Source organism: Salvelinus alpinus, chromosome 9, assembly GCF_045679555.1.
Source record: "Salvelinus alpinus chromosome 9, SLU_Salpinus.1, whole genome shotgun sequence".
Classification (NCBI taxonomy): Eukaryota; Metazoa; Chordata; class Actinopteri; order Salmoniformes; family Salmonidae; genus Salvelinus; species Salvelinus alpinus.
Genome location: NC_092094.1, coordinates 84,883,009 through 84,906,428, shown reverse-complemented (window position 1 = coordinate 84,906,428; position 23,420 = coordinate 84,883,009). Strand labels below are relative to the sequence as shown.

Here is a 23,420-nt window from a genome sequence, read left to right as displayed (position 1 = left end):
TCGCTACTTGTTGTCAAAGCTAAGATATTTGACTCCACCCCCTGGAACTCTCTAATGTTTGATTGGCTGAAGTAAACGCTTGCGGTATCTCGATCTATACCTCAGTGATCTCGATTGGGCACTATCATGTTGACACATTTGTAACACATTTTTTTATTCAAGAAGCGCCTTAACTATCCCTTCTACATTGTCCTCCTGAATAAAACGGAATTATGTTTAAATATCAATAGCACCAAAGTGCGGACAACTTGTGAAGTGAAACTAGTGCGGTTCCTTTTTCTGATTGGTTGAGCACTACAGGAAGTACTTGCCTCTTACGTATGTCAAAATATACAACATGGCTGCATTATAGAATGGACACAGCTGCGATTAGTAGGACATATTCAAGGGGAAACATTTAGTTCTGATTCTAAACAATACAGTTTGAGTTGTTTAAGGGTTAGACGAGTACCACGTCGTTACGTTGTTTTAAAGATGCATAGTCTCACTAAAACGGCACTATCTTTCAAAGGAATCGGGCGGCGGTGTGTTGCTCTGAACCGTTTTTCAGAAACAAGAATCATTTGCAGAGGACTCACGTGCGCAGCAGAACATGGGGAACATGAAAATGAGCTCTATGATGTCATTATATCTGGAGGAGGGATGGTTGGGACCGCTATGGCTTGTTCTTTAGGTGAGTCAAGGTGATCTCCTGATGCTGCCCAGTCAAACAACCCCTCTGCCCCTATTTGCCCCCATCTAAAGGAGGAGGAGCCGTAATTCCGCTCCTGGATGCAAATTCTCAGACTTCATTCTCACAACTAAATTGCAGTTGTGGCTTTGCTGCTGATTTACACCATACAGCATTTGCCTTAGTTCTGTGTTGCTAAACAAGTAAGGTATAATTAAGACAAACATGCAGAGGAACTTTCATTTCTTGTTCTCATGGCACCACTAGTGATGCCAAAATGTAGGCTATATCAATGCTACTCCCACCACAACTTTTAATCTGTCTGTTTATCATTTTGGACGGAGCATCAATCAATTTCATGCATCCTCATTATTGTTGACAGGCTTGGATCCAAACTTGGAGGGGAAGAAGATTCTTTTGCTTGAGGCAGGCAACAAGAAAGTGATGGACAAGGTCCCAGACACCTACAGTACAAGAGTCAGCTCCATCAGCCCGGGCTCTGCCACCCTCCTCAGTGGTACACAACCATATTACGAAACACTATTATCACGTTCCCTGAGAAAGTAATCTCTCTAATGGCATTAGAAGCTCTGTTTTCCATTGGCAGCCAATGGCATCAGAAAAATGTAGGGAACCTCTCTGCATACAGATAGACATGGCTGCAATAGTATGAGCTTCATAAAGTACAGTAGGGGTGAAGAGTTGTGTGTAGATAGTTTGGTAGTTGTCTATTATTTGTCAGGGTTGGTTTATTGGTTTATCCATTTAAAAAGAACAAACAGTACATCTTGTCCAATGACAAAATAGCTCATGTTTAAGTGGCCAGCTTCCTGTCTGATTAAGCCTATTTGTGGTGTGGCTCAGCATTAAAAGGTTGTCAGGAAGTAGGTTAGTGATCAGGCCCAGCTTGTCTAGTCACACATGCTTAGCAGGGATCATATCTGGACTCTAGTCTACATCAATCATTGATGGGATCCTCTCAACTATTATTCATGTCTCCTTGGGTTTTAATTGACACCCTGATGATGTACTGCATGTCAGTAAGGAAGTGAAGGAAGTGATTTGGATACCCATGGCCATGTCAAGCCCAGTTAAATTGACTTGGATGTATACTGAACAAAAATGTAAACGCAACATGCAACCATTTCCAAGATTTTACTGAGTTACAGTTCATATAAGGAAATCAGTCAATTTAAATAAATTCATTAGGCCCTAATCTATGGATTTCACATAACTGGGAATACATACACTACATGGTCAAAAGTATGTGGTCAGCTGCTGGTCAAACATCTCATTCCAAAATCATGGGCATTAATATGGAGTTGGTCCCCCCCCTTTGCTGCTATAACATCCCCCACTCTTCTGGGAAGGCTTTCCACTAGATGTTGAAACGTTGCTGCGGGGACTTGCTTCCATTCAGCAACACTGATGTTGGGCGATTAGGCCTAGCTCGCAGTCTGCGTTCCAATTCATCCCAAAGGTGTTCGATGGGGTGGGGGTCAGGGCACTGCAGGCCAGTCAAGTTCTTCCATACCAATCTTGACAAACCATTTATGTATGGACCTCGCTTTGTGCACGGGGGCATTGTCATGCTGAAACAGGAAAGGGCCTTCCACAAAGTTGGTAGAACAGAATTGTCTAAAATGTAATTGTATGCTGTTGCATTAGATTTCCCTTCACTGGAACTAAAGAGACTAGTCCGAACCATGAAAAACAGCCCCAGACAATTATTCCTCCACCACCAAACTTTACAGTTGGCACTATGCATTGGGGCTGGTAGCGTTCTCCTGGCATCCGCCAATCCCAGATTTGTCCGTCGGACTCCTAGATGAAGCGTGATTCATCACTCCAGAGAACACGTTTTCACTGCTCCGTAGTCCAATGGTGGCGAGCTTTACACCACTCCAACAATGCTTGGCATTGCACATGGTGATCTTAGACTTGTGTGCGGCTGCTCTGCCATGGAAACCCATTTCATGAAGCTCCCGAGGAACAGTTCTTGTGCTGTTTGGAACTCGGTAGTGAGTTTTGCAACCGAGGACAGATTATTTTTACACGCTTCAGCACTCGGTGGGTCCCGTTCTGTGAGCTTGTGTGGCCTACCACTTCTCGGCTGAGCCATTGTTGATCCTAGACGTTTCCACTTCACAATAACAGCACTAACAGTTGACCGGGGAAGCTCAATTTATATATCTGTCAGCAACAGGTGTGGCTAAAATAGCAGAATCCACTAATTTGAAGGGGTGTGCACATACTTTTGGCCATGTAATGTATATGCATTTGTTGGTCACAGATACTTTTTATTTTTAAAGGTAGGGGCGTGGATCAGAACCAGTCAGTATCTGGTGTGACCACCATTTGCTTCGTGCAGCGTGACACATCTCCCTTGCATAGTGTTGATCAGGCTGTTGATTGTGGCCTGTGGAATGTTGTCCCACTCCTCTTCAATGGCTGTGCGTAGCTGCTGGATATTGGCGGGAACTGGAACACGCTGTTGTATACGTCGATCCAGAGCATCCAAAACAATGGGTGATATGTCTGGTGAGTTTGCAGGCCATGGAAGAACCTGGACATTTACAGCTTCCAGGAATTGTATACAGGTCTTTGCGACATGGGGCCGTGCATTATCATGCTGAAACATGAGGTGATGGCGGCGGATGAATGGCACGACAATGGGCTTCAGGATCTTGTCACGGTATCTCTGTGCATTCAAATTGCCATCGATAAAATACAATTCTGTTCGTTGCCCGTAGCTTATGCCTGCCTATACCCCACCGCCGTTGACATCAGCAAACAGCTTGCCCACACAACGCCATACATGTGATCTGCAGTTGTGAGGCCGGTTGGATGTACTGCCAAATATTCTAAAATGACATTGGAGGTGGCTTATGGTAGAGAAATGAACATTAAATTATCTGGCAACAGCACTGGTGGACATTCCTGCAGTCAGCATGCCAATCGCAAGCTGCCTCAAAACTTGAGATGTCTGTGGCATTGTGTTCAGTGACAAAACGGCACTTTTTAGAGTGGCCTTTTATTGTCCCCAGCACAAGATGCACCTGTGTAATGATCATGCTGTTTAATCAGCTTCTTGATATGCCACACCTGTCAGGTGGATGGATTATCTTGGCAAAGGAGAAATACTCATGAACAGGAATGTAGACAAATTTGTGCTCAACTTTTGAGAGAAATAAGCTTTTCTGCATATGGAACATTTCAGGGATCTTTTACTTCAGCTGATGAAACATGGGACCAACACTTCACATGTTGCATTTATATTTTTGTTGACATCGCCCACTTGAGTTCTTGTCTCATTTAATCATACTCCTCTAACAAGTAATTATGGGGCTTGTATGCCTCATACATAACATCCCTAGATGTTATAGATCTTGTATTCTATTAAAATGTTGTGTGTGCCTTTTCAGGTGTTGGCACATGGGATCACATTATGAACATGAGATGTAAGCCCTATCAGAAGATGCAGGTCAGTTCTTGGAAACGCCAAGCCCTAAAGTAATTTTTTATTGAGAAGCCCATTTAAGTCGTTAGAGTTATACTGCTATATACTTACTCTCATTCTCCATGCATCAGTAACTTGTTTGGCTATAAAGTTTTAGGAAAATTGTATCTCCCCTGCCATTTAACCTCTACTCAATCATGTACTTTACAATGCCATTTCTCTCGAGCATGTAATTGTTCACAAAGAAAACGCAAACCCAATGGCGGTTTAAAACACGCATTTTGTTCATTCCTCTGCCCAATTTATACATCCTCAGAGGCCATGCAAATGCCAGGGTGCCTCAACCCCCAAAGGACAGGAGGTCAATTTAAAACGATGATCAAAACTCCCTGGCTTAGTGAAATGTTTGTTTTTTCCCCTCTGGCCACAATCAGAGTAATTATTTAATTAGGATTATATTTAATCGGAAAAATATCTATTTGGCATCTTCAACTAGGCGTTCATCCCCTGTGTGTACTAATTATAAAGATGAATGTGACAAGCAGGAGGCAGAAGATGGAAGATGACAGGATGTGTGGATGTCAGTAGCAAAGTGACCGTGTTTTACAGCTGTGGGCGCAGGCTGAGTCCCTTCTGTAAGATGTGGTCAGTTTATACCAAAGAAAAAAACACAGGGTTTCTCTCATGGCCAAGGATGTCATCATAAAATATAATATGGTGATTATAGTGATATACCTCTTCCATTTTACCTTAACTGCTCTGCTCCTTTTTTTGCTTGTTTGTTTGCAGATGCATATTACAAGGATAGAGTAGTGCGTTGAGGTTAACCCCAAAAAATCTTCATTCACTATCCTAAATAGTTAACTACTGGCTGAAGAAGGAAAAAGAACCTGAATATTAGTAGGCCATTTCCAATGGTCTCTCTCCTGTCTGGGTGTTAAGATGGAAAGATAAGCAGGTTTTAAAGCTCCCATTTGGGGATTTCTCCTAGCAAAGAGGACAATAAGTACATAGCAACACATTCCTTATCAACAGAAGTATATCTTTCTTCAACATAAAAACTCCTTGGAATTTGCGGTTTGGTTTCATTAAATCTTTCAAGCAGCCAACCACTTGTCACAAGTTGCAAACCCACCACCATTAGTGGTTTTCTGTAGGGTAAAACCCACTACTTTATGGCATGTTGGGGGGGAAAGTAGTTTAGCTGTGTTACTTCTGAATGATAAGGTCTGAGAGAGAGTCCTACATAAGCATAACCACTTCCCTGCGTCACATGAAAAGTCTTGTCATTTACCATCTCAGAAATGATGTGCCTCAATTATGTGTTCTATTTTGACACTCAACTTTTTTGGGATACATTAACCAATATTTACCCGCTCGGTAATGTTAACAAATGTGTTCTGTCGGGCCACAAATATTGCCATAAATCCACATCACAAATGGCATTTCATCGTGCATCAGTAAGCTCCCTAAGTCAACCATAGAAGGGTGTTGTTGACCTTTCTAGATCTTAGTTTGGTCATTTAAGTAGTGCCTGCCAAGCTCTGGCTGCAGCTGAACAAATTTGATGTGTTCAGTTCAATTAGGCTGTGGCTCTTTGGCCGGCTAAATATAGGGAATGGGGATGCATTTAAGGATAGAGTTGTTGACCACAGGGATAATTGATTTCTGATTTAGGTTTGGGATGCCTGCTCAGATGCCCTGATTACATTTGATAAGGAGAACCTGCAGGACGAGATGGCATACATTGTGGAGAACGACATCATTGTGGCAGCCCTGACGAAACAGCTGGAGAATCTCTCTGGTAAGAAAGCAGTGCCACACACAGTCCAGTTGCATTGCTGATTTTCCCATGAAACCCTCACTATGCACGAGTAGTGATGTGACTGTCCTTAGAAGACATATTGAGTTCATTGACATCCTGTTAATGAGCACTGGGTCTGGCAGCTCATGTAATGTCACCACATTTGTTCCATCCTGTCCCTGTGTTTTGTTTATTTGTATTTTCCCCAGTGTCTGTTTTTAAAGACCAGTGCAGCTCTTGGACGCATCCATGTTTTTCCTGCTATTTCAATCAAGCTCCATATTTCCTGTGTGCCAGTTAGTGCACTCATAGACCGGGTGCCATGTAAAGGCACGTGCAGTTGTCCAATTACCTATTTCACATTGACATGTGCTCCCACGCCATTAAGGATGCTAAAGTGCTGACGGTGTGTTGTGCTGTATTGTTGTTGAAATTAGGACGACTTTTTGGAGGTTCAGAAATGAAACCTTAGCACTGCCTTGCGTCCGACTGTAAAACAGCATATTTATAAACGGGCTTTTCTACATTTTGCACTAAACAGATGTGTGGTTGCAGGCAGCAGGTTTTCCTTAAAGGCATCATGTTGGTCCTCTACTTAATTTTTTCTTCCTTTGGCCATGATGTTTCTCTGCTTCTGAGGCAGTACATGAAAAGCGTGCACTAAGCTAACTAGTTTGGTAGTAACTCTGCTCTCCAATCACTGCAGGCCAATATTTGTCGCTCGTGTTCAGGAACCAGTAGTCAATCTGCGGACGGGAACCTCTCCAAGTGGGCAACGCCAAGTGTAATTCCAGATACTTTCATGTTCGGGATGACCGACTACCGATAATTCAAAGAAAGTGGGAGTTTTGGTGCAATCCCAGCATGCGGAAAGTGTGGCATGGTCTGCTTGTAGATAAACACTATTAATCAATGCTATGCGGCAAGCCAAGACCATTAAGAAGATTGTCAATGTGAGCTTCGGCAGCTGGTCCCTGCCAGAGAGGGAAACCAGTGGTGTTTTACAAGGTGGTTTGTAGATCCTCCACTGCCTTAGTCACTTACAGCCAAACCTTACACTCTTTTTTTCCTTTTTGGAGGAAACAAGTAGCAAAGTCTTGATTAGTGTGACCAATTGTGATGAAAAATACTTACTGGCCCCTTCCTTGTTTAGAGAAAATGATTCTCTGTGGTGAACCCAAAATCCCCTTGGCTCTGCTTTTGACCATTTATTTTCTCTGTGTTCGGTCTCTCAGATCAGGTGAGGGTCCAGTACAAATCCAAGGTGGTGAAATACACCTGGCCCAAGTCCCACCAGGTAGCTGACGCCATCCCCTGGGTTCAGGTCATCCTGGCCAACGGACAGACTCTTCAAACCAAACTACTGGTCAGTCCATCCTGAGTAGTAACTCTTTTATTTTATGAATGTTTTTTTTGTTTTTTTGTCTTTGACCATAATGCTCTAGGATGTAACCGCTGTGATTGGCTGGTTTGCAGATTGGAGCAGATGGGCCAAATTCGATGGTAAGGCGGGAGGCGGGGATACCCACGGTCAAGTGGAATTACGACCAATCAGCTGTTGTGGCTGTCCTGCATCTGTCTGAGGTGAGATATACATCTTACAACCTGTCTTTCATCAAGACACATGGAGGCCATACTAATTGTTATCATGTGTTTCTATAGCCAACAGAGAACAATGTTGCCTGGCAGAGGTTCCTTCCAACAGGCCCCATAGCAATGTTACCAGTAAGTTTGTATCATAGGTTCAAAGTGCAGCTGAGCTCTTTGCTTTTTTCTGTCCCTTAATTTTAACCAACTCCCCCTTCTCTCTTGTGGCTGTAGTTGTCGGACACAGAGAGCTCTCTGGTGTGGTCGACCAGCCACCGCCATGCTGAGGAGCTACTGCAGCTGGATGAGGAAAGCTTCGTGGACTCCATCAACACTGCCTTTGTGAGTCCCGGCCTGACCCCACCGAATCAAATAATGATGAGGAACAGGTGCCTTTATACAGCAGAGAAAGAAATGGATTTCTGATACATTTGTATGCGTTATGAATAGTACATTTATGAATGGAAATCCTCTTGTTACCAACATGCTGCAAGTGCACCAATGAACCGGTTAGTCAATGCCAATGGGTGCACTTGTCACTGTTTTCTGTCTACTCTACATCATACATGTAGACAATACCAACGTTTTGCCAGCCTAAAGTCGCTTTCCCAAGCCTACTATTTTTACTGGTCCTGCCGATGGGGTCACCACGGTTGTCATGCTTGGTTTCAGGCCTGGTTTGCTAATTAAACCTGTGGTCTGCCAGTTGGTCATTACTGCATGGAATGTTTTTTAAACTAAGCTAATTCAACAGCAGGCCTGACCAGCCTCTTCTTTTAATTAGCAAGGGTCCTGTAACGCTGCCAAACCATTTTGTTAGTGAGGAAAAGTACACTCACTCTGCATTTCTGCTCTAGTTTGTTTCTTTAACATCTCTCTTCTCTCTGTCTACCACACCCCTCTATCTCCCCTGTACCTCTCTGTCTCTACCTCTACCTGCTGTTTCTACCTCTCTCTTCTCTCTGTCTACCACGCCCCTCTATCTCTCCTGTACCTCTCTGTCTCTTCCTCTATTTGCTGTTTCTACCTCTCGCTATCTCTCTTCCTCTTTCCCTCCGTCTCTTCCTCTCTGTCTCTCTCTCTCTCTCTCTCTGTGTCGTCTCTTTCTGCCAGTGGAGTAATGAGAACCACAGTGAGCTGGTGGAGACTGCTGGCTCTCTGTTCCGCACTGCCCTGTCAGTCCTCATGCCTTCTGCAGGCTCGGCACGCCAGCTACCCCCCAGCGTGGCCGGGATTGGCCCAAAGAGTCGGGTCATGTTCCCCCTGGGCATGGGCCATGCGTCAGAGTACATCAGGCACCGGGTGGCACTCATTGGGTAAATCCCCACTCACCCCTGGGGACACGCCGTTATTGAACTTCACATCGGTTTGCTTTAGAAAATTGTGACTAATATTTGACCTGGCATTTTGTAAATGTAAGGATCATATGCCCTTATTCTATGAAGGTATAACAGGATCATATAAATAAAATAAAAAAGATACTTATCAACTGCATCAAAAAAAAGTAAGGGTTAATGCCTCTATCCAATTATTTCTGTCTATTTGAAGGGAATGCTTGCTTTGATCCTACCCTGTAGATGTGGTGACTAGATTTACACGGCGGAGGTCTTTATTTTTCTTTGCAGCGATGCAGCACACCGCGTCCACCCTCTAGCTGGCCAGGGAGCCAACCTGGGCTTTGGGGATGTGGCCTGCCTCACTCAGCTCCTGAGCCAGGCGGCCTTTAACGGGAAGGATCTGGGTTAGTGACTACCCTGAACAGACACCAAACACAGTAGCCGTAGCCAGTGGTTTCTCAGAAGCTCTTTTCCACAGCCCAGGCTGGGACTCTTGCTGTTGATCTTGATTATAAAAAGAACAGTATTTCTTCCAAAGTTTATTTGATGTTTTTTTCATACAGTTCTTGGCAGAAAGGACAGTTCACAGAAATGGAAATCCTGTTATGTGAATATTTTATTTGTTCTGAATAGTTCCAATGCAGAAAACACATTAACAATGTACACAGGTCCAGAAACTCTTTTCTCCATGATTTGTTAACCCCTGGTGTTTTGCTCTGCCTGTGTTGTGTTGAGCAGGGGCCATGCAGCACCTGTTGGGATATGAGACAGAGCGCCAGCGACACAACCTGCCCATGATGGCTGCCATCGACCTGATGAAACGACTGTACTCCACTAACGCTGCCCCCATGGTTGTCTTACGCACCTTCGGTCTGCAGGCCACCAATACACTGCCAGCCATGAAAGTTAGTATGCTGTCTCCTCTTTAACCCCACCTTTCTCGAATGTCATGTCCCTTGTCAAAGTGAACCCACAACACTTGTTCAAGTAGAAGCCATCTCTTCTTCCATTCCCAAGGTTTGGCCACATGTCAGAAGTAAGCTCCACTTTGGCTTCATTCATGACCCCACCCGATCCTGACCTTTTTTCTGATTACATGTCTTTTTACTTCAGCTCTGCCTATAATTTCCATGGTTGTCAACTTACTACTACGGCAGCTTAGTTTAGCCCCAAATGTAGTGTTACAGAAAGTGTGTGGGTGGGATGCAGTGCTGGCCCCGGGGCTGCGTTACGGCGGTATTGACTTGTGTTTTCACACCCCTTTTATTACAGACCGCTGATGTGAAATGGCTTTATTCCCTACTAAGTGATTCAGACCAAAGCAACCGTAAATGGTTGTAGAGGCATTTCTCTCTGGAGACCCAAAGTTATGCTTGACATTTTTCCATATTAAATGTTCAGAGTTTACAGATCTTGTATACAGAGGTTTGTAGTGCCACTTTTTACACAGATGGGAAAGATGCTAGTCATCGTTTTTTGTAGAACTTGCTAGTGCTATACGTGGCTGTTGGATTCATGTATTTGTGGATAGGTATGGATGGATTGACAAAATGGATGTTTAGATTTGTGAGTTAATGTTCTTTCTCTCCAGGCTCAGATCATGGCGTTTGCAAGCAAGTGACACACACTGGTCCTGCCGTTGCAGTTTGATGGTACGCCAATGACTCTGTGAATGGAATGTAAAAGTGTAAATGAATAAAGTTATATTTTATGCTCTGTTATAACTTGAACACAGTTATTCCTGCACGTCTTTCTTTCTGTGTGAAGATGATTTTGGGGTTTTCCAAGCATTTCCGGGGCAGCAGGTAGCCTAGTGGTTACTAGGCCAACGCTCTAACCACTAGGCTACCGAAAGGTTGCTGGATCGAATCCCCGAGCTGACAAGGTAAAAATCTGTCATTCTGCCCCTGAACAAGGCAGTTAACCCACTGTTCCCAGGTAGGCCGTCATTGTAAATAAGAATTTGTTCTTAACTGACTTGCCTAGTTAAGGTTAAAAAAAATAATCCTGTATCCGTTTCACAAAACATTATGAACACCTGCTCTTTCTTTGACAGACTAACCAGGTGAAAGCTTTCATCCCTTATTGATGTCACTTGTTAAATTCGCTTCAATCAGTGTAGATGAAGGGGAGGAGACGGGATAAAGAAGGATTTTTAAGCTTTGAGACAAGCGAGACGGAATGTGAATGTGTGCCATTCAGAGGGTGAACTATCAAGACAAAATATTTTAAGTGCCTTTGAACGGGATATGGTTGTAGGTGCCGGACGCACTGGTTTGTGTCAAGAACTGCAACACTGCTGGGTGTTTCCTGTGTTTATTAAGAACGGTCCACCACCCAAAGGACATCCAGTCAACTTGACACAACTGTGGGACGCATTGGAGTCAACATGGGCCAGCATCCCTGTTGAACAATTTCAACACAAAGTCCTGATGAATTGAGGCTGTTCTAGGGGCAAAAGGGGTGTTCAACTCAATATTAGGAAGGTGTTCTTAATGTTTTGTACACTGTATATTGGGCTGTTTAAAGACTGAACATGTTAGGGAAAACAAATACATCAAATACACTTTTAGTATTTTATTGAAACATACATGTATAATGTATACACACATTTTACTTGCACCAGGTTTTCATAAAATATTGACATGATCTGTCAAACAGTTCACCTTAAAACATAGTGAACATTATGCAGCAGAAAGAAAGTTTTCATCTGCAAAGTCAAAGCAGTTAGACTGGTAAGTATTTTACTAATACAGGTTTACTTTGTAGTGTTATATACAGCAGTAGTTATTGGACATGTTTGCTACTGGACAGATAGCGGCTATGATTGCACGAGGAGCAGTAATACAGCAAAGTTAAATTTTGTACAGATTGCAACAGCATTTTAAATATTTGTACAGTTCACAAGAAAATTACAAACAGTATTAAGCATTATGTGTGTCTTGCACCAAGAGCTATATCCCTACAAATGAAAGATTAATGGGTTGAAGGTCTTTGATATACCTGACATGCTTAGACGCTCTAATAATAACATTATGACTGGTTGCTGAATACAGCAACAAGCTAAACCTCTGACGGTCCTGTACACGGTTGATCGAACAATGATAATTTAGTGCGCCACCGTAGACAACACAAATAACACAGAGTTCACCAACAGTCAGAAACACAAGTCACTCACTCTGATTCAACACAACTGGCCATCCTACGCAAGGCCGCACATCTACCAAGGCAGCACTTTTAAACATTAACACCATACATACAATAGTATTCATGTATCAAATGCAAGACTTACTCAGTGAGAACACTATCGTCTCCCCCCTCTGAGCTTTACTTGCCTCCTGAGTTGTTTCAAATTGGACACCTCCCTTTAACATGGATGGATATGTACAACTCTGTAGACAACATCCAAGCAACAGATCTCCAATACAGTATCTGCAGTTAAAGTGTTCTGTGCAAAGTATGAGGGGGAAAGCTTTGGCTAAGTCATTTCAACCATCTATTGTTATAAGCCTTGTGAGGGAAAATGTCTTATTCACTTGTCCTACAGTAGAATGTACTGGAAACACATTTCCAGATAGAATGAGTTGCAGTTTAACATTTACCTTTTGGATCTCCACCCAAGTCCAGGATCCCCACTGTCATTCCTGCAACCAATTTTTTCAAATATTCCACTGTACTTTACAGTGCACTCCATGACCAAAGTTCTCTAAATACCTTACTAGTCGCATTGCTTTTAAATACTCTACACACTCAAAGGTAGCCAAATAAGACTGCATTTCAGGTCAGACAGCCCTAAGGAAGCGAAAATGTAAACGCTTGCTTTGCAAAAATAAAGTCATCTCACTAATTATGGGTTAAACATACAGTAGAAATAGCTGTCCTTATAAAAAATATAGTGATTTCTTTGTCAACAGTTCTTGGATTATTTGCAGGAGATTGCTGAGGGAGGGAGGGGAGGGGTAGGCTGGAGGAGCGTGGCAGTGCTGCTGAGCAGGAGGGAGGGGCTAGTCAGGGGTCGGTGGCAGAGGAGATGCCCCAAGTAACAGGCTGTCCCTCTCAGTGCCTGCAGACAGTTAGGATAGCTGCCCTTAGTGGATGTTGAGGTTGTTAAAGTGATCAAATGTGGCTCCCAAGGCCCAACTTGTCTCAACGTTGTTCACCTTCTTGGCGAGCTGTGGAGCAGAACAAAAAACGATGTTTGTTAAGTTTTGACTTATTAACGTCTTGGTGCCTGTCCCCTACCTTTGTGCCCAGTGACCTGTTCCTGTCTCACCTGCAGCATTGTGTTGTCCTTGAAGCCAAAGCCCTCCTTCAACAGGCAGGTGATATATGTCATATCCATGCAGAGGAAGGGACTGATGGGACGGTACTTGGTCATCTTGTTGCACACTGAAAACAAATCAGGTAGGCACTACATTAACAACAAATCACAAAGGGCAGAGAGCACTGTGATATAAATATTATGTATTCACCTTATTTGGTGGATATTTAACAAGTATTTACTTAACAGTAACATAGTTCTGTCCTGCTAATGCTGAGTTTTATGACGACAGCACGCGTGGGCATATTTTGAGACATCTTGTATCATGTCTCATGTGGGGTCAAGCAGCAGACAACCTCTAACCTGTACACCACATAATAGAAAGCTGGTCATCTTGTTTGGTTTATTTTGTTTGTTTAGCTGACTGAGAAAGGGGGTGTGAGAAGAGTCAAGTGCTGAGGGTCTGCACATGTTGGTGATTCTGGGGATGGGTGGCAGAGCCAACAGACTAGCTGTACACAGTGTCTCTCTCTCAGGCTCAGCCTCCAGGTCAGGTTGGTGTTGTGTGGCTGTCAGGTACGAGAGAGAGAGCTCACAGCTGCCCAGGTCAACTGCCTGCCAACCTGCCCAACACCTGACGACCTGCCCAACGCCTGACGTGTTCATCAAGGCCATATGACTGTTTTCGCAATGCAAACAGACTTTACATAACACACCAACTTGTTCCTGCTAGCTGTAAATCTAGCACAGGCATTTATTGTGCCACGCGCTCTAACAGATTTACCCAGGCTATATGTCAATCTAACGTGCCAGAGCACTTTCCACATCAGATTACTGTAAATGTGTTAAGTAGCTAAATGTCAATGTGTATGTCAAATATCAACATATTTGTTAATGCTCTGAGAATAGTTATGAATCAGACATTTCATCTGATGGTCCTTGGTTATATTGGAAATGGCAGACGAAAGTGCCAATGTTCCAGGTTCGGTTACAGTAGTGCCAAGATGTTTGGGCACAAACAAGGTTGAGTGTTTGTGTGAGGTAGAACAGCGTGTATTTTTACAGCAGGATTTTGTGGTGAGGAACTGATGTTTTGTAAGGCCCGTGAGATTGTTGAGTCTAACATGCAAATAAGCACCAACATTTCTTGTTTGTACACTGTGTACTGCATCAATATAGTCAACATGTTTCTGAGGGGAAAAGCCTAGCACTCACCTTCTTTGGCTCTCTTCTTGAAATCCCTGACTTCTACCATACCACCGCGACTGCCATCTGGAAAACAAAACATTTATACTTATTCTCATCTGTCATTTCAGTTTTCCAAGCAAATCCTAAAAACTACAGTTAAATGTATATGAGGAGAAAATAACTAAACATTTTATTCATTTTTTTACTTTATTCCTTTCATATCATTATGAGGTTTAACTGGATGCTTTCTGAATGGTGGTTTTGTATCTGGTCTGTGTCTACTCACCGATGAGGCCTGACTCCACAGCTCTGTCAAAGTAGTAGGAGAAGGCATAGAAGATGCTGCTGCCCTTCACCTCAAACGGCTGGTGCACGATGCCTTTCACCACCCTCATCACCTCATAGTAACACAGCTTGTAACCTGCATAGCCTGGAGACACACACAGATAACATCAAAATAATCATTAGTATCTATCACAAACTCTACTGAATCTTCAAGGCAAGTATCATAAAAGTATAGAGTTACGTCAGCTTCATGACAACATAACACTCAAGTCAATTGTTAAGAAGTCCGAATAATTTTAAATTGGCACCAACGATAAAAGGTTTATTTTTAAATGAGAGTAAAATAACTGAGTTTGCTGCATGCTTGTGGTGCAATGCACTGGGAGAACCCGGAGCCTCTTTATGAGATCAAAATGGGGTTGAGGCTATGGGCTCTCCAGGGCTCTACACTAGAAAAACCCCAAAAGGATACTTTCACAGCACCCTGGGATTGGTTTGTTGGTTACAACCGGGGAAACCAAGTGCTGACAAGACTAGCACACGCCTGTTGGGTTATCTATTTTTACCACATAATTGTAAGCGGTCAACATCAAGCCTCTCCTTACACAGAAAAAATTACAGCTCGGGGACTAACCCAGTATCTTTTGTCTACATGACCGTGGTATGGGAGTGTTGCATTATTTGCGGAGTTAACTCACAATTTTCCTCTCATTTAAACACAAGGTTTGCTCTATTATAACTGTTTAAAGTCTGCATGCAGAGAGAAAGAATGACAAAACATGCATTCTGCACTGTCCAGTGGGAAAATGTTCTCAACTCAGACTGAACTAAACTCTAACATTGCGCTCTGAGACTGAATAATTTATTTCTAGTTTCGAGGATTATAAAAAATTTAATATTATCGAAAGTGTATGTTTTATCTTGTGCTTACCGTCAGGAATTCCACTAACTTTGTAGGTGATTCCACCAAAAGTCCAGTCCTCTCTGAATTTCTTGGGTAGACAGGAACTTGTGAAAACTTTCCAATCCAGACCTGAAAGAGTAAACCAGATTGGTTATTGCATTGTCCCCAACGAGGATGACAGTTAAATAGTGTGTCTGATTTATAGAAATCTAGTGTGTCTTGCAGCATTATACAAATGTATTTATCCAGCCTGAACAGATGACTGCAGTTGCCTAGCTTGAATAGCTAAGCAAATACTGTATGACAATTCAAATTACCATCAGCCCCCAAAGCCCCAAGAGTTGCCAATCGAGCCGCTACAAGTCCATTTCCAAGGTAGCTGAATGAGGACAGATATTCAGAATACATTCATGACAATGCCAAGGTATTGTGAGTATGCTATTTTCATTGCATGCCATGATATACAATGAGTATACAAAACATTAAGAACACGTGCTCTTTCCATGACGTAGGTGATTCCAGGTGAAAGCTATGATCCCTTATTGATGTCACTTGTTAAGTCCACTTCAATCAGTGTAGATGAAGGGGAGGAGACAGGTTAAAGAAGGATTTTTAAGCTTTGAGACATTTGAGGCACGGATTGTGTATGTGTGCCATTAAGAGGGTGAATGGTCAAGAAAAAATATTTAAGTGCCTTTGAACGGGGTGTGGTAGTAGGTGCCAAGCGCAACGGTGTGTCAAGAACCGCAACGTTGCTGGGTTTTTCACGCTCAACAGTTTCCTGTGTGTATCAAGAATGGTCCACCCAAATGGCATCCCGCCAACTTGACACAACAGTGTCAACATGTTGGAGTCAACATGGGCCAGCATCCCTGTGGAACGCTTGACACCTTGTAGAGTCCATGCTCCAACAAATTGAGGCTGTTCTGGGGGCAAAAGGAAAATGTACAACTTGTAGTGTGTTTGAGTTTTAAAAAGGCTTCTGAAGTTTGTAATTTCCACTTTGAAATTTCCGACTTGATTTTCCTTTTTCGAAAAATGTATCAACCCCTACAAATATTTCCATGAATTATAATCCACATAATAATTCACATTTCCTGTTACAGCATGATTAATTTCCTACAAAATGAAGATCTGTACTATAAATGCTGCACCAATGCTTGTTTACTCACCTGTGAGTATAGAGTTGTAGAGTGTGGTTGAACATGTTGATGTTGGCAATGTAACTGGCTGGGGCAGTGAAAACTGTTTTCTATGGGTACAGAGAGAGGGGTTGAGTAATGTCTAATTAAATAGCAATGGTTATCTAAATCTTCATAAAACATCAGTGGAGTTCAGTTGAACATTTACCTTTGATTTTGGAAGGAAAGTGATCTGGGTAGATCCTCCACCCAAGTCCAGGATCCCCACTGTCTTCCTGGTTTTGGCATACAAGTGACCTAAAGCAAACAGATGGAAAGTCAAACACATAGAATTGGAAATAGAAAACTATAGACAGGATGCTATTCATCATCAACATTATAAACAGAAAGTAGAACATACAGGTACTGTACATTGACCACATACTGCATTTAGAATTCATTCATTTTCCAACCACCCGCTTGAGACAAAGACAGGCATTCTAATAGATACAGTTGAAGTCGGAGGTTTACATACACCATAGCCAAATACATTTAAACTCAGTTTTCCACAATTCCTGACATTTAATCCTAGTAAAAATTCCCTGTCTTAGGTCAGTTAGGATCACCCCTTTATTTTAAGAATGTGAATAATAGCATAGAGAATGATTTATTTCAGCTTTTATTTCTTTCATCACATTCCCAGTGGATCAGAAGTTTACATACACTCAATTACTATTTGGTAGCATTGCCTTTAAATTGTTTAACTTGGGTCAAACGTTTCGGGTAGCCTTCCACGAGCTTCCCACAATAAGTTGGGTGAATTTTGGCCCATTCCTCCTGACAGAGCTGGTGTAACTGAGTCAGGTTTGTAGGCATCCTTGCTCGCACACGCTTTTTCAGTTCTGCCCACAAATTTTCTATGGGATTGAGGCAGGGCTTTGTGATGGCCACTCCAATACCTTGACTTTGTTGTCCTTAAGCCATTTTGCCTTAAGCCATTGTCCATTTGGAAGACCCATTTGCGACCAAGCTTTAACTTCCGGACTAATGTCTTGAGATGTTGCTTCAATATATCCACATAATTTTCCTCCTCATGATGCCATCTATTTGGTGAAGTGCACCAGACCCTCCTGCAGCAAAGCACCCCCACAACATGATGCTGCCACCCCCGTGCTTCACGGTTGGGATGGTGTTCTTCAGCTTGCAAGCCTCCCCATTTTTCCTCTTAACATAACGATGATCATTATGGCCAAACAGTTGTATTTTTGTTTCATCAGACCAGAGGACAGTTCTCCAAAAAGTACCATCTTTGTCCCCATGTGTAGTTGCAAACCGTAGTCTGGCTTCTTCCTTGCTGAGCGGGCTTTCGATATAGGACTCGTCTTACTGTGGATATAGATACTTTTGTACCTTGTACAAGGTCCTTTGCTGTTGTTCTGGGATTGATTTGCACTTTTCGCACCAAATACGCTAATCTCTAGGGGACAGAACGCGTCTCCTTCCTGAGCGGTATGACGGTTGTGTGGTCCCATGGTGTTTATACTTGCGTCCTATTGTTTGTACAGATGAACATGGTACCTTCAGGCATTTAGAAATTGCTCCCAAGGATGAACCATACTTGTGGAGGTCTACAATGTTTTTTCTGAGGTCTTGGCTGATTTCTTTTTATTTTCTAATGATGTCAAGCAAAGAGGCACTGAGTTTGAAGGTAGGCCTTGAAATACATCCACAGGTACACCTCCAATTGACTCAAATGATGTCAATTAGCCTAACAGAAGCTTCTAAAGCCATTACATAATTTTCTGGAATTTTCCAAGCTGTTTAAAAAGACACAGTCAACTTAGTGTATGTAAACTTCTGACCCACTGGAATTGTGATACAGTGAATTATAAGTGAAATAATCTGTCTGTAAAAAATTGTTGGAAACATTACTTGTGTCATGCACAAAGTAGATGTCCTAACCGACCTGCAAAAACTATAGTTTGTTAACAAGAAATGTGTGGAGTGGTTGAAAACTAGTTTTAATGACTCCAACCTAAGTGTATGTCAACTTCCGACTTCAACTGTATACAGTACCAGTCAAAAGTTTGGACACACCTACTCATTCAAGGGTTTTTCTTTATTTTTATGATTTTCTACATTGTAGAAAAATAGTGAACACATGAAAACTATGAAATAACACATATGGAATCATGTAGTAACCAAAAAAGTGTTCTTTTTTTTATATTTGTAGCCACCTTTTGCCTTGACAGCTTTGCGCACTCTTGGCATTCTCTCAACCAGCATCACCTGGAATGCTTTTCCAACAGTCTTGTAGGAGTTCCCACATATGCTGAGCACTTGTTGGCTGCTTTTCCTTCCCTCTGCAGTCCAACTCATCACAAACCATCTCAATTGGGTTAAAGTCGGGTGATTGTGGAGGCCAGGTCATCTGATGCAGCACTCCATCACTCTCCTTCTTGATCAAATAGCCCTTACACAGCCTGTGTGTTGGGTCATTGTCCTGTTGAAAAACAAATTATAGTCCCACTAAGCGCAAACCAGATGGGATGGCGTGTCGCTGCAGAATGCTGTGGTAGCCATGATGGTTAAGTGTGCCTTGAATTCTAAATAAATAAAGACAGTGTCACCAGCAACGAACCATCACACCTCCTCCACCATGCTTCATGGTGGGAACCACACATGCGGAGATCATCCGTTCACCTACTCTGTGTCTCACAAAGACACGACGGTTGGAACCAAAAATCTCAAATTTGGACTCATCAGACCAAAAGACAGATTTACACTGGTCTAATGTCCATTGCTCGTGTTTCTTGGCCCCAGCAAGTCTGTTCTTCTTGTTGGTGTCCTTTAGTAGTGGTTTCTTTGCAGCAATTCAACCATGAAGGCCTGATTCACGCAGTCACCTCTGAACAGTTGATGTTGAGATGTATCTGTTACTTGAACTCTGTGAAAGATGTATTTGGGCTGCAATTTCTGACGCTGGAAACTCTAATGAACTTATCCTCTGCAGCAGAGGTAACTCTGAGTCTTCCTTTCCTGTGGCGGTCCTCATAAGCGCAAGTTTCATTATAGCGCTTGATGGTTTTTGTGACTGCAAACTTTCAAAGTTCTTGAAATTTTCCGCATTGACTGACCATGTCTTAAAGTAATGATGTACTGTCGTTTCTCTTTGCTTATTTGAGCTGGTCTTGCCATAATATGGACTTGGTCTTTTACCAAATAGTGCTATCTTCTGTATACCATCCCTACTTTGTCACAACACAACTGATTGGCTCAAACGCATTAAGAAGGAAAGAAATTCCACAAATTTACTTTTAACAAGGCACACCTGTTAATTAAAATGCATTCCAGGTGACTACCTCATGAAGCTGGTTGAGAGAATGCCAAGAGTGTGCAAAGCTGTCATCAAGACAAAGGCTGGCTACCTTGAAGAATCTAAAATATATTTAGATTTGTTTAACACGGCGGCTATCATTTTGGGCATAGGATAGGTTTTAAAATAAATGTTACACTAACTCTGTGTAAAAAGTGAGGGAATTTTGCATCCCATCGTGACCAGATGGTGGCCAACATTCAAGACAGTCAGACAGGAGACTTTCACTGCTCTGCAACTGTGTACAGTGTTTAAACCTCAGAAATGACCCCCCTGACCATTAACACCACCTTAACAAAACATGAGCAATGTCTTACCTGTCAAAAAGTTCACTGTTACCCAGGCCAGGACTCCTACAAGAGAGAGTAGATGGAGAGTGTATGAGTAAAACATTCACTCGAGCCAAATCATATGCAATTGTTGCCTTTGTAATCGTGTTGTTGGAAGTTACTGATACATATTGCCATTTGAACACATGCAGTTCAGAGACTGTCAGTTAAGATATTGGAGGTTATACTAGTTTTCATTCATTTAGCAGCTGTTACATTAGCAATATTTGTCTGACATGGATAGACCAACCCAGGTCATTACTACTGTCTCAGAGCTCATGTTATGGCTCTCATAAAGTGAGGCTAATGAATTGCACATCTGATGAAACAGGAGTTGGTGCGGGTGTCTTAATGAGTGATGTGGAGGATCACTTAATATTGAGTGTGGGAAGGACAACCCAGACAAGGTTATTTAATTGCTCTATGAGGTAGCGATAGAGCTCTTATAAACACATGTTACGAGGACAGTGTTGGGAGATACCAACCACCTGGTTTGACAATACTGCAGCGTTTAGCTAATCTAAGCAATTTCTACAGTTTTCCTCTTTACCAACATACCCACAATACCACAGTACCATAAAAGAAAATGTAAGACAAATGTTTGTGGCACCAACAAAGTGACATACCTTCATTTGTTCCATTCATTATGGAGACACTGTTGTTCGGTACAAAGAAGGGGGACTCGTCAAAGACTTCCCGAACCTACGGAGACAATTTATGATGACAGTGCATATTAATAAAGATCATGCTGAATAAAGACAATAAGAAAATAAAAATAGATACTTATCTCAAGACTCAGGAATTGTTATGAGGCACATTTGTCTGAGAATGACGGAATGCAAAACCACAAGCATGGCTAGAGTAGCCGCACTAATTTAATAATTCAAATGACATATTCCACTACTCCAGACAACCCCAAAACAGCAGTTTTTTGCACAGTGATTGCCACCTCGAAGTGGGTAGACTTTCCCCCACAGTTTTTCAAGAACACTTGTAAGCACTTAGCAGTTTCATGTCCCGATCCTTGGCAGGACGGGTCATCCCTGTGCCAAACTAACTGAGGGGAGAGAAAACGTGCCTCACCTCATCCAGCAGAGCATTAGCCTTCTCCTCGGGCAGGAGGCGGAGCCCGGCTGTGGCTTTCAGGACCACCGGGGTCTGCTTCCACTCATCCTCTGGCACCGTCTTCTTGGCCACCTTCAGCAGTGCTCTGATCGTGTTCCCACCCTGAATGGGATAAAAGGCATTAACAGATGAGCAGGGTCTCCACTGGAACACTCAAATCACAGGCGTGACCAAAAGGGCTGATATAGATATTTCAACAGTGAATGAAGTATATACCGGCATTAACGTATTCAGTTGATTAAAGGGTTGATATGTTTGTCCACATAGGACTTCACATCGTCTGGTTTTTAAGATGTAGATCCCAAGACAGTAAAGATCAGACTTAGTGACAGCTTCAGCAGAATCAGTTCATGTAATTACATGGTCTACATCGCAAAGCCTAAATGAGAAAATGATAGACATGATACATACCTCTTCAGGCTTATCTTTATAGGCAGACAGACCAGGCTTCACCGCATGATACATCTCATTGTCCAGAACTGGCAGCTCAACTAAAAAGACAAAAAGTAGATGGGGAGAATGCATTCAATTTTCAAACAAGATATAAATATATGAAATGTGTGAAATAACAGAACTCTTCTGCATTAATGTGTGCTTTGAAATTTGCTTTGTTGCCTCAATCACTCCATTGCTAGGCTTTACAATCACTGATGTTTAAAGTAAAGTAAATACAAAAACAGCATATCAAAGTCCATTATTAGAGGTTCGTTTTTAGGGATTTCGGCCACACTAACAGATGATTAAAACTACAACTCAGCTGCCTCTTGGTTCGGTCTTGCCCATGATTGCTCTCTCCCCATGCTGACGGCACATGTTCGTCTTTACACCACAGAGCGAATGACCCAACAGCAAACATATACTCTCTGGGAGACAGCTGAATGTAAACCCCTATTGGCTCCTGGGACTAAGCTAAGGCTGAGAGATACTGAATGAGATACACAGAAAAAGAGAGAGAAAACACTCACCTGGGTCTTTCTGGATAAATGTGTAGATGTGGATCCGGGTGCCTGTGCTCCCAGCATCGAACATGATCCCATAGAAAGTGCGGCTGAGGTTGACAGGATGGGAGACCTCAAGCAAGACCTCAGGCAAGACTTTGGGCACGACTTCGAGCAGGAGGTTTTCGGGCAGGAGGTTTTCCATGTTAGCAGAGTGTTCGTGGTGGACTGTCTGGCGGGGATGGTAGGTTGCCTCCGCTTGGAAGTTCCAAGCCAGAACCGACATGGACATTACTGTCAGGAGAAGCATCTGAAGAGCCATCTTTTTTTTTACAAGAGTCAAACTGTGCTTTATTCAAGATAGTCTTCTTCAGAGGAGCAGCACAAAATGCAGTGGCAGCAGCTTGCAGAGGTGATGAGAGACAACCGGAGAGGCAGAGACAGTGTGGGTAGCAATGCACATTCAGGACTGTCTGGTCATCTGTTAACAGTATATAAAGACATAAGGTCTTGGCGCTGGGCCACACCATGACAGGTCATCCACCAATCCTGTTGCGTTCCATCTAGGTTCCTTCAAGAGTCCCCCTTCTGAAAGAGTTGGATACTGACTATCTGCTTACCAGCAGCAATTATTTTTCTCTCTCTTCATCTTTCGTGGGCAAACTGGAGCCAAAAATCCCCCTAAGTGAAGAAAGAGGATATATCAAGACATCAAAATGACTGGCTTGTAGAAATTTGAAGCAATTGTCTTAAAATACATTTTAAAATACATTTTACATTTTATTGGTGTATTTAATTAAGACTTACAGGCAAGCTTGTCGATTACTACAGTTCCTTCCCTGCACAAGTAGCCTATTACTCATATTCGTCTTAATTTCTTGTATTGCCCGTCTTGACTTGGGCTGTCAGGTAGTAGGTAGTAACCTGACAGCCCAAGGCAAGACAGGCAATACACCTTTCTCTGGATATGTACAAGTCATTTTTTGTGTGTATCACATTCCGAACCAATAATGACATGTGTGAAAATTACCACAT

At 42.6% G+C, this 23,420-nt stretch overlaps 2 protein-coding genes across 2 annotated transcripts; one reads left to right on the top strand and one right to left on the bottom strand.

The window, feature by feature from the left end:
- Window positions 1–306: 306 nt before the first annotated feature.
- coq6 (coenzyme Q6 monooxygenase) lies at window positions 307–10,588 on the top strand. The gene is made up of 12 exons (XM_071327578.1): window positions 307–673; window positions 1,053–1,187; window positions 4,096–4,154; window positions 5,808–5,934; window positions 7,170–7,300; window positions 7,411–7,518; window positions 7,597–7,659; window positions 7,756–7,863; window positions 8,635–8,837; window positions 9,147–9,262; window positions 9,597–9,763; window positions 10,450–10,588. The coding sequence occupies exons 1-12, from the start codon at window positions 475–477 to the stop codon at window positions 10,477–10,479; spliced, it is 1,446 nt and encodes a 481-aa protein (XP_071183679.1). The 5' UTR covers window positions 307–474; the 3' UTR covers window positions 10,480–10,588.
- Window positions 10,589–11,484: 896 nt separating this feature from the next.
- Window positions 11,485–23,041, bottom strand: LOC139530838 (ectonucleoside triphosphate diphosphohydrolase 5-like). Its single transcript, XM_071327574.1, has 13 exons — window positions 22,413–23,041; window positions 21,859–21,938; window positions 21,406–21,549; window positions 20,949–21,024; window positions 20,311–20,346; window positions 16,847–16,935; window positions 16,669–16,748; window positions 15,814–15,875; window positions 15,524–15,625; window positions 14,594–14,737; window positions 14,335–14,391; window positions 13,132–13,247; window positions 11,485–13,030 (listed from the first exon to the last, which is right to left on the bottom strand). The coding sequence occupies exons 1-13, from the start codon at window positions 22,705–22,707 to the stop codon at window positions 12,947–12,949; spliced, it is 1,365 nt and encodes a 454-aa protein (XP_071183675.1). The 5' UTR covers window positions 22,708–23,041; the 3' UTR covers window positions 11,485–12,946.
- Window positions 23,042–23,420: the final 379 nt, after the last annotated feature.

Excerpts from the sequence above, each read along its gene's own strand:
- coq6 (XM_071327578.1), top strand. The coding sequence starts at position 475 with ATGCATAGTCTCACTAAAACGGCACTATCTTTCAAAGGAATCGGGCGG. Across the intron at positions 674-1,052 it reads CGCTATGGCTTGTTCTTTAG|GCTTGGATCCAAACTTGGAG; the intron begins GTGAGTCAAGGT and ends TATTGTTGACAG. Across the intron at positions 9,263-9,596 it reads CTTTAACGGGAAGGATCTGG|GGGCCATGCAGCACCTGTTG; the intron begins GTTAGTGACTAC and ends TGTGTTGAGCAG.
- LOC139530838 (XM_071327574.1), bottom strand. The coding sequence starts at position 22,707 with ATGGCTCTTCAGATGCTTCTCCTGACAGTAATGTCCATGTCGGTTCTG. Across the intron at positions 21,939-22,412 it reads ATTTATCCAGAAAGACCCAG|TTGAGCTGCCAGTTCTGGAC; the intron begins GTGAGTGTTTTC and ends TTGTCTTTTTAG. Across the intron at positions 15,876-16,668 it reads CTACAACTCTATACTCACAG|CTACCTTGGAAATGGACTTG; the intron begins GTGAGTAAACAA and ends GTCCTCATTCAG.